Source organism: Arachis hypogaea, chromosome 13 (assembly GCF_003086295.3).
Source record: "Arachis hypogaea cultivar Tifrunner chromosome 13, arahy.Tifrunner.gnm2.J5K5, whole genome shotgun sequence".
Taxonomy (NCBI): Eukaryota; Viridiplantae; Streptophyta; class Magnoliopsida; order Fabales; family Fabaceae; genus Arachis; species Arachis hypogaea.
Window position 1 is genome coordinate 116,462,390 of NC_092048.1, and position 11,091 is coordinate 116,473,480.

At 29.4% G+C, this 11,091-nt stretch overlaps 1 protein-coding gene across 4 annotated transcripts; it reads left to right on the forward strand.

The window, feature by feature from the left end:
* The first annotated feature begins 467 nt into the window (after positions 1-467).
* Positions 468-10,495, forward strand: LOC112732852 (uncharacterized). 4 transcript variants are annotated; one of them, XR_011869884.1, is made up of 9 exons: positions 468-705; positions 779-826; positions 1,427-5,602; positions 6,098-6,185; positions 6,299-7,455; positions 8,133-8,372; positions 8,468-8,555; positions 8,940-9,041; positions 9,982-10,495. XR_011869884.1 is itself a non-coding variant. In XM_072212346.1 (8 exons), the coding sequence occupies exons 5-8, from the start codon at positions 7,186-7,188 to the stop codon at positions 10,003-10,005; spliced, it is 636 nt and encodes a 211-aa protein (XP_072068447.1). In that variant the 5' UTR covers positions 468-705; positions 779-826; positions 1,427-5,602; positions 6,098-6,185; positions 6,299-7,185; the 3' UTR covers positions 10,006-10,495. The 4 variants fall into 4 exon arrangements, 1 of the variants encoding a protein (XP_072068447.1); XR_011869885.1 differs by having other exon boundaries at positions 10,039-10,495; XR_011869886.1 differs by lacking the exon at positions 8,468-8,555 and having other exon boundaries at positions 10,039-10,495.
* The last annotated feature ends 596 nt before the right edge of the window (positions 10,496-11,091 follow it).

The following is an 11,091-nucleotide window of genomic DNA, read 5'->3' on the forward strand; positions in this document are numbered from 1 at the left end:
TAACATCAATTTATGTTTTTAAGTCTTTCTGAAATTATCCTAGTTCTCTATTAAACAAGAAAAGTAAGAAATTTGTAGTAAAATAACAACATATCCTTAACCGAGCCACATTTTAGTAAAGTATCAATTATTGTAGTGTAAAGAGTTCTGAAGCAAGATCCTTTGCCTCTCCAAAAGCTTGTATTTTATATAGAGAAACTGAGAAAGTTGCTGTTGGAGAACCATCCTAAACTAATAAAAAAATTCAAGATAGTGTTGTAAATATTTTTGTTCAAAACACATATTGGGAGTATGAACAAAGAGACAATATAAACTATGTGGAGCGCACTACAAGAAAAGAGAGTTATTTTAACACATTTTTTTAACAATCATAATTAAATGTAAAAGTTAATATATATTTGACAAATATTATAAATGTCAAATTATCATATTTGTTTTGATAAATAATTGGACCGTAAAGAATTATTGTTCATTTTTTACGGTCTTTATTTTTAGCTTACCACGATTCCTCTTCTTCTCTTGTTGACAACCCTGCTCTTCTTTTTCCCTTCCGGCAAATTTGGGATCACCTGCTCCTCTTCTTTCTTTGGCTCTAGCTCTCAGTTTTGGATTCTACTACTCATTCTTCATATTCAAAATCTCAGTTTACTCAGTTTCAAGATCTTATCTCATTTTGCAGCTCCAAAATCAACTTGGTCTTGTTAGGTATTTCTTTTTCCTCTCTCAAAATTTTTTATTCTTTCATAAATCTAATTTAATTTTTGTTTTGATGCTTCAGATTTCAAATTTTTTTTATTCAAGCTTCTTATTACTAATACGTATTAAGGTAAGTTCAGATTCTCAAATCTATTCCCTAATTTATATTTTCTGATTTGGCTTCTTATTGAGCTATTCTATAATTCGTACTTTTTATTTGTTCGTCATATCTAATTGCTCTTAAATTTGTTCCTCATATCTAATTTGTGTAAATTGATCTGTAATTTTGGTAAAGTTTTTACTCTTTCTCATTTGATTTTTCTATTTTTTTTATTCATAACAAAAAAATAAGAGAAAGATAACTGTGACTTGGTGATGCAATGCTATTGTTTGTTCTGTTTCAGAGTTCTATTCATTTTATATTTTATCTAATTTGACTTCTAATCCTTCATTTTTTTCTTTCTAATTTTTGCACACCATGTGTTTGTTCTTTTTCCTAAACCACAGGTTCATATCAAATAGGAGTATCTAACTTTACTTTGAGAGTTTGGATATATATATATATATATATATATATATATATATATATATATATATATATATATATATATATATATATATATATATATATATATATATATATATATATATATATATATAGAGTTTGAATTTCTATAATATATTAGTTTGCATTAGTGATATTGCTTATTTGCATAATTACTTAATGTAGGTCAAACAATTTTATCAATGGCTTCCAAATTGCTATTAAAGAAACAAAGTCAACCAGTTGAGGCAAGTATTTCTTATTATTGAAACTTATTCTTTGTTAAACTTAAAGAATTTTTAGCATATACATGATCACATTTGTTCCCTCAGCTGCAATTTAGGTGAATTGTAATCGTTAAGGTCATTTATAGTCTTCTAGAATGCATTTTTTTTGTTTATTATTGTTCGGTAATGCTAAGAATTCTGTATTATGTTTGCTATGTATGACTTTGTATTAAGTGACATATTCATGCTTATTTTGGAGGAGTCAATGTCAATTCTCACTTCTCTCTTTGCCTGTCAAGTAATTTTCTACTGCTGCCAATCTACATCTAACTATAATTATTCTGAGGTCTACACTTTCGTCGCTCTCAATATTTTTTTTATTTAAGAAACATGAAAACCATGCTGGTTTGAGTTTATTTTCCTTTTTCGGCGGTGAGATCTGTTGCATATATGATCATAATAAGAGTTTACGATCACAATGTCACTACAATATAATGTAAAATATTAGGATTAGAATATCTTTCATGACCTGTTTAAGTAGTGTTCTATAACAAATAGGCTTCTACTTGTGCTTCTGTTACGCATTTTCTCTTTTCTGCTCTATCTCTTTGCTTCTGCTATTTTTTGTGATCAAATTTGTTATTGTTGCTGCAGTTAATCAGAGAAATATTGCTATTTTTTAAAGAAATAATAGTATACTTCTTCCTTCAATGGAAAAGGTTATGTTAATTAGTAATTAACTCATCTTCAGTTAATAAGCGCAGTCATGTTTTCTTTTCTCTCTTTAGTGTTCTTTTCTCTCTTTAGTTTTATATTTTGCTAGAAAATAGGAACTGATTAATTAATTTAAAGTATCACTCTAACTGTATTCAAAAGAAAAATTGTCTTAGAAATACAACAAGTTTCTAACTCACTAGGTGGATCCTATTGATTAAGTGAGACTAAAACTACGTTTGCATGTCTGATAATAAAGCTAGAGTTACACGTTGATTTCGTAGTTTTGTTCGAAAGAAAATGAGTGTGATTAAGAGCTATGGAAGGTAATATTCATTTTTATTTTTATGTTCATTTTAAGAGAAAAAGATCAGAATACATATATTTTGGTCCTTTAGAAAAAATAAAAAACAAAAGAAATTAAAGACAGTGACTATAATGTTGTTTAATTAAGCCCTAGAAACTAACCAATCATATCCCCCTAAAACCAGCAAAAACCAAGGACTAAATTCATGTTACATCCGACCACTCATCATTTGATCATTTTTTTTTCTGAATTTGTTGTTAACCGGTCTAATAATTTAATTAAGAGTTGTGGCTTAATTTCATTGAAATGTTTAGAAACTCACTAGTAATTTTTAATTTTGCCAAATTTTTTCACCACTAAGTCGTTCACTTGTATAATAGAATAGTTTTCATTTTAATATTATTTAATCCTTCATTTAATTTATAGGAAAGATCTTGATCTATTAATTTTTCTCGGTCAAATCAAGCTCTCTTTCTTTTTCTGTTAACTAGTAATATTCTATTACCATTTTCTTTTAAAAAAAAATTAGATGACTAATATATTCTTTCTTTCTTTGTTAACTAACCCTTTACTTTTTCTGTATCTATTTTTTTCTTTATATTTTTGTTCATTATATGTGCTCCTTAATTTTTCGTTTTGTATATGGTGAGCAGTGGTTGCGTTATATGTTTGGTATGGACTATGTGACATGCATTCTTTGGATTTTATTATAGCTACACTTGTGTTTTAACTTTTTTTTCCTATTGAGGCTTGTGATTTCTGGTGCTTATTTTTAATATTTTTTTTAGGTATCTTAAGCTTGTCATATATTCAATGGACAAGGATTGGATGCAAATTAAGAATAGAGCCCTTTTACAATATAGGAGAGGTGTCAATAAGTTCTTAGATTTTGCCTTTAGTCATACAAAGGATGATAAGATATATTGTCCGTGTTTTAAATGCAATAATTGCCTTAGAAAATCTCGTGAGCAAGTAAAATTTGATCTTCTAAGTCATGGCATAGTAAAAATTTATACAATTTGGTACCACCATGGAGAATCACTACAAGATGAGTCACCCTATTCAAGTTCATTTGATAGTGAGGATGATTATATGGATAAAGATGACATGAAAAATATGTTAAGGGATTATTTTGGAGTTTGGGATATAGAAGAGGATATTAAAGAACCTAATGAAGAGCATATAAAAGAGGATATAAGAGAACTTTATGAAGAGCATATAGAAGAACCTAATGAAGATGCAGCAAAGTTTTACAAACTTTTGGATGATTCTGAGAAAGAACTATATTCAGGATGTACGCAATTTTCAAAGCTCTCATTTTTTATGAGATTATTCCATATTAAATGTCTTGGTGGATGGAGTAATAAATCATTTTCTATGTTACTTGAGTTATTGAATGATTCCTTTTCAAAAGGGGCACAACTACCGGCGTCTTACTATGAAACTAGGAAGATTATTCGAGATCTTAGCTTGGATTATGAGAAAATAGATGCTTGTATTAATGATTGTATGCTATTCTGGAAAGATCATGATAAGAAAGAAACTTATGATCATTGTAGTGCTTCAAGGTAGAAGTTTAAGGAGAAAGATGGAAAGAGAAAAAAAATTCCTATAAAAATTCTCCGTTACTTTCGAATAACTCCAAGGCTTAAAAGGTTATATATGTCAATGAAGACAGCATTTGATATGAGATGGCATGATGCAAAGCGAATTAATGATGGATATTTACGTCGTCCATCTGAGTCAGAAGCATGGAAATCATTTGATAAGTCACATAAGTCCTTTTCTGATAAACCTAGAAATGTAAGGCTTGGATTAGCAAGTGATGGATTTAACCCCTTTGAAAATATGAGTACTAAATATAGTGTTTGGCCTATGGTACTTATACCATATAACTTGCCACCTTAGAAATGCATGAAGAATCCTTATCTAATGTTATCATTGCTTATACCGGGTTCAAAATCTCCAGAAAAGGCAATAGATACATATCTAAGGCCTTTAATTGAAGAATTAAAAGAATTATGGAATGTAGGAGTTGATACCTTTGATGCATATGAAAAAAATTTTAAAATGCGTGCAACTATATTATGGACAGTAAATGACTTTTCAGCATATAGAGATCTATCTGGATGGAATACGAGAGGGGCACTTCGTTGTCCCACTTGTAATGTTGAGACTCAATCTAAGTTTCTTACTAATGGAAAGAAATTTTTCTTCCTAGGTCATCGATGCTTCTTGCCAATTAGACATAGATGGCGACGTGAAAAAGAATTGTTTGATGGCACAAAAGAACTTAGGCATCTTCCCAAGCAACTCTCTGGTGATGATATTCTTCAACAAGTTTTTAACTTAGAAGGCTTAGTAGTTAGTAATCATAAAGATATTGAAAAAAGGAAGAGAAGTGCAGCAGGAAAAGAAATAGGAAGTTCCAATCCATAGTTGAAAAAAAGCATCTTCTTTGAATTGCCATATTGGAGGACTTTATTGTTATTGCGTCATAATTTAGATGTCATGCACATAGAGAAGAATATATGTGACAATGTCCTTAGGACATTGATGGATATTTCAGGAAAAACAAATGACAATTTAAATTCTCGTTTGGATATGGAAGAGTTAGGCATAAAGAAAGATTTGCATCCTATTAGAGAGGGAGAAAATGTGTTGTCATTACCTGATGCTATTTATGAATTGAATAATAAAGAAAGGAGGAGTTTGTGTGAATTTTTGCAAAATATCAAAGTACTAGATGGATATTCTTCAATATTGGGAGATGTATTAACCTAAAAGAGAAAAATATTTATGGCTTAAAGACTCATGATTGTCATGTTCTTCTAGAGTGCTTCCTTCCGCTTGTTTTACTGGGTCTTTTCTCATCACATGATGTGCGTAGTGCATTAATATGACTTTGCAGTTTTTTCAAGGAGTTGTGCTCAAAAGTTCTAACAGTGAAAAATCTTGAAAAGATTGAAGAACAAATCATTATCACACTTTGTAAGTTGGAAATGATATTTTCGCCTTCATTTTTGATGTCATGATCCATTTACCTATCCATTTGGCAAGTGAGGCGAAGATTGTAGGACCGGTCCATTATCGATGGATGTACCCTATTGAGAGGTAAATATTATTTTATCATATAATTTTTTAGATAAAATATTCAATAAATTCTTTTACTTATATATTGTCCATTTTTGAACAAAGGTATTTACATAGCTTAAAAGCTTATGTACGTAATCGAGCTCATCCAAAAGGTTCAATTGCTGAAGGATATCTTGCAAATGAATGCTTATTATTTTGCTTAAGATACTTTAATAGTATTGAAACAAAGCATAATCGAATTGAAAAAAATTGGGATGGTGCAATAACTCATGGTTATAAAGTTGAAACCAAGGATAGAGTATTACCGATTTTCAAGCAAAATGGAAGACCCACAAAAAATTGTAAAGTGACCAAAAGATTGAGTCTAGAAGAAATAAAGCAATCTCATCTTTATATTTTGAAGAACTGTGATCAAGTTACTCCTTTCATATGGAAAGCATAGTTTTATTTAGATAATATTTAACTTTTATTTTATAAGTATTGCTTGAAACTTATTGGCCTCTATAAATGCAGCAAACATAAAGAAATATTAAAAAAAGAGAATCCAAGAAATGTACAAAAACGACATGATCAAGAATTCTCAGATTGATTTGAAAGTCATGTAAGTCCTAAATATGGATGAAATATTACATATTACTTTTTAATCAGGTTACATACTACTTTTTAAAGTTATGTAAGAATTTTTTTAACTATATCTTTTCTTTTTCAAATTAGGTTATATCTTTGTACAACCAAAAAGATGAACAAGTAACCCATCAACTTTTATGTTTAGCAAGAGGTCCAGGAAGAGAAGCCATATGCTATAAAGGATACAAAACAAACGGTTTTATCTTCCACACAAAAGATTGTGAGAATCATAGAAAAACTCAAAGTAGCAGAGTTATGGTAAAGCTAAATTGTGGAAAGGAGTATTGTGGAGTCATTAAGGATATTGTGGAGTTATCATATATGAATGATAACAAAGTTGTAATGTTCAAATGCTTATGGTGGGATGTGGACAATTATGATAGAGGAATGAAAGTAGATGAATATGGTGTCACTCTGGTAAATAAAGGTCACCCTTTGAAGACAAAAGAAGTATTTGTTATGGCATGTCAATCTGAGCAAGTATTCTATGTTGAAGATATTTGTAACTTCAATTGGCAATGTGTTGTAAAAGTAACACCACGTGACTATTTTAGTATGCCTTTAGAAGAGGAGGAGGAGGAGGAAGTGGTTGATGATATGTTGATGAACAAATAGAGTAATAGATAGATTTTCTTTTTCTACTTGAAACCTTTTCTAATAGAAATTAATTGCAGTTATGTTTTTAGGATTTTAATATTTCTATTTAATATTTTTATTGAAATTCTTTTGATGTGCTATTGTTGGCTTTAATAATGAATATGATTTGTTGATTTAGCCAAAAATTTCAAAGATTGTTAATAGTGTTGCTGCTAGAAGAAATAAAGGGATTCAGAGTCTTGTATCTAGAAGAAATTTAGCTCCATCAAGTCACTTACAACAAGCTGATTTTCTTTCTAATAATGATGGAGTGCATGGAAAAAAAGCAAGTTCATCAAGTCACTCACAAGTTATAAGGACATTTGACTCCCTTTCTAATGATGAGAGAGTGCATGGAAAAAAAGCAAGTTCATCAAGTCACTCACAAGTTAGAAGGACATTTGACTCCCTTTTTAATAATGTTGGAGTGCATGAAAAAAAAGCAAGTTCATCAAGTCACTCACAAGTTAGAAGAACATTTGACTCCCTTTCTAATAATGATGGAGTGCATGGAAAAAAAGCAAATTCATCAAGTCACTCACAACTTAAAAGGCAATTTGACTCCCTTTCTAATGATGATGAAGTGGATGAAGAAGAATTCAAATCCGGTATATTCTTTAGCATTCTTTAATTTCATTAGTCTCTTTTGGATATTTATTATGAGGTGGATTTAGTTTTCTAACATAAAAATATTAATAGCATGACTAATTTTATTTGTATGTCTTCTTTCTGACATTAATGCTATACCATAAACTTTGAAGCTAGTGACTACAATCAAAAAAATATTAGTGTTATACCATATAGATTTAAAGGGTGATGGGGTGTAAGAAGAGAAGAGAAGAGAATGATAGTAATTAAAAACTGAAGGAGGGGTCAGGGGCATGGGTTAGGGGTGGGTGCGTGCAGTGCAGGGTATGACAAAGACAAGTTCTTTATTATTCTTTCCCCCACTAAATTCTAAGCTGCAGAGGTAAGTCTTATATACTAGTATATTATTATATATCTGACTAGTTAGGAATCCTGCTTATGCCATCTAGTCTATGTATAATGTATGCTTCTTTTGTCCTTTTCCTATGCTAGTTATTTTTTTGTCCTCTAAATTAAAATTCACTGTTTTCTTTGTATTTTCTCCACTTGTTGTCTAAATAAATTCCTTGTATTGAGCAATGCATAGAATACAATTTAACATGTTGTGCCAACTTGGACTTAATGTCTGATTTATCAAAGACTAATATATGCTTGAAAAAATAACATCTTGCTCCTATTATCTCACTGATTTAAACAGATTTTGTTGCACCGAAAAAAAATGAGAGGATCTACACGCAATCTTAAGTTAGCAAAGTTACCAACTAAAAAAAGACTTGACATAAACTGGAGAATGAATAGGCCAGTTGGTCCAAATGCAAAGTTGTTCAAATCAAGATGTACTGTTCTAGTTCGTGACGTGAAGAATGCACCACTAAAGGTTAAAGAATGGGCTGATATCAAAATAGAGAACAAAATAAAGATGTTTGACCTAGTTTTGGTAATATTCATGTTCTCCTTATTATGTTTTCACTTGCCTTTTTTATTTTTATGTCTATAAACTCAAACTAATAGTATATGTTATGTTCTTTTAAGACATACTTCAAAGTTGAAGGTCGAAAGCATTTAGTATGGGCTCAAATGAATTCTTCTTACAGAGTTATTGACATCTACTAAAGAAAAGGTATTTTGAACCTTATGATAACCTTGAAATTGCTCGAGCCAACATACCATTAGAAATGGAAAAAGAGGATTGGGATTACCTTGTGAATCTTTGGATTGATGAAGGCTGGCATGTTTGTACTTCACATGACATAATAATTGTTAATTGACTTAGATTTAACTAGCCTATTTTATCACATGTTATGACATATTTTGTTAATTATTAGAAAATAAGTCAATAAAACAAAATGAGTCGAGTTGCAAATAGTATTATCCATACCACTGGTGTTAAGGGAGCCCAACAAAGAGCTAAAGAGGCGGTATCTAAATTTTACTAATTTATAGACTTAATTTAAAGATATTTATTAGTTGCTATATTTATAAGATACGTTATTTGTGGCTACAGTTTGAGCAAACAGGACAAGAAATTGACCGTCTTCGTCTTTGGGAGCTTATGCATACCCGTGCTAATGGACAAGCTTGCAATGAAGAAACTCAAGAAAAACTTGTAAGATATGTTATCACATGTTGTGAGTTTTGTTTATTACTTTGATAACTTCTCAAAATTATTTCTTCCTTCTTTGATAACTTGTGTAATTGTTTAAATAAGTTCTACAAAAGATAGAATCATTAAAAAATTAGTTGTGCTTTGTTGGAAGTACTAGTATATTAGGAGCTGTTTCTGCTTCAAATTTTGTTATGAAAGTCTTAGAAAGTTGTGTTTGTTTTGTCCTTAGTTTATATATGTTAAAATTTCTGCTTGTTAAAGAAGTCTCTGATTTTAGTTTTGACTTCAGCTGTACTGAATGTGAAAGAGATTTATATTATTATAACTTATGTGAGAAATCTTTTATGGCATTAAGTGGTAGTTATAAAAAAGTGGTTTTCTTTATTTTTTATTTTATTTTTATTCACTCTATTTGTTGGGATTCATGAGTATCTAGGCCTATCAATTTAGTTTTATGATAATTGTATGAATGAGATACATGTCAAGTATTTTGTTTTGATCTGGGGAGTAGTAGTGATTTTGAAGGTTTAATTTTCTACTATTCTCATTCATAGGATATAAAATACTTAATTCGAGTGTCTACCTGGCACTTAATGTTGCTAATTGGTTTCTTTGTGGTGAATAGTTCAATTCTTTAACACTCTCCTGACAAAAAAAATTTATTGTTAGTCTGTAATGCAGGACCAGTGTGTAATTTAAGAGGATTTTCACTACTCAATCAAAATGAATTTTAATGCTAAAATGTTCTGATGAATGTCGATATTTATGAAATCCAACTTTTAGAAAAAAAGTGTTTAAATGGACTATGAAAGTCTTGAAAAATTCTGTTATGCAATGAAGAAATTAGATTAATTAGGCATTAATTTTTACGGTAAGCATTTTATATTTATGTTTACATATATTTTTATTGATTTTATTAGGTTGATTTGATCTTTTTTAGGATTTACTTAAGGAATTAGGGTAATGCTACTGTGCTGAAGGAAATTTTTTTCCTCAGCTGCTGAAATCATGTGGCTAGGCGAAGGGATTGACGCGTGTTGTGATGCTGTCAATCATCCTGCAAAGTGCTGCTCCATACGCAGAATTTGCAGAAATTGTCGATGGAATTGATGGAGGATTAGTTGGTAATCATATGAGTAATCTTGTGGATTTTTTGTCCGGTGTTTTGAAGAAATTTTTTGGTCTATGGTGTTGGGCTTTTATTTTGTTGGTATAGTTTAAATGTTGTGTGATCAAAGGGATATAATGCCAATAATGTTGTGCAGGAAGAATAAAATAAGATATGGTCCTAAGGAATAATAATAACAATAACAGAAAAATAAAAAAAACAATGACCAAAAAAATGACCAAAATAACGATTATTTATTTATTCATTGGGTATATTTTTCACTGTATATATAATACTATATTTATTTTGAATTTTTAGATGAATTAATGAAGCATTCTTTACTAGATATTTAGACTGTCATTATTTTAGTTGTCAAAATTTTTGTCCAAAATTGGGAAGAATTAAAAATCCGAAAAGAAGCTTCCTCCATTAGCCCACAGAAAGAATGAGGAAATTACTATCTTACACTTGTGTTGTGTTGTTTCCTTTTGATACACCTTTGACTTTTCTTTTTTTTTTTTTAACCAATTTTCATTGATCATTTTATCTCTCTGTTAGTTTTTTTCCTCTTTTTCGTTTCTCCAAATCAAATGACTTCTTTTGACACGATGTCCTTTATTTGTCTATTTATTTTACAGGATTATTATTATTATTATTATTATTATTATTATTATTATTATTATTATTATTATTATTATTATTATTAGATAATACTATTTGGTAATTTAGTTTTGTTTCTCTTGTACATATATAGTACTTATTTAATTCAATTTTTCCATTATATTAAATACATGTTATTTTACTAAATGCATATTATTTTCTAAAATTTTAAATATTAATTATTTTAAATATTAATCTATTTTTATTAAGTTATTTAAAAAAAGGATGAAATTAAAAAAGAATAAAAAAAGGGTAAAAAAACTATTTTAATATTAGTATAAG

Bases quoted from the DNA above. Each gene is read 5' to 3' on its own strand.
- LOC112732852 (XM_072212346.1), top strand. From the start codon at position 7,186: ATGATGAGAGAGTGCATGGAAAAAAAGCAAGTTCATCAAGTCACTCAC. The intron at 8,373-8,939 runs GTAATATTCATG...TTGTGGCTACAG, and splicing joins AGATGTTTGACCTAGTTTTG to TTTGAGCAAACAGGACAAGA. The intron at 9,042-9,981 runs GTAAGATATGTT...GATCTTTTTTAG, and splicing joins AAGAAACTCAAGAAAAACTT to GATTTACTTAAGGAATTAGG.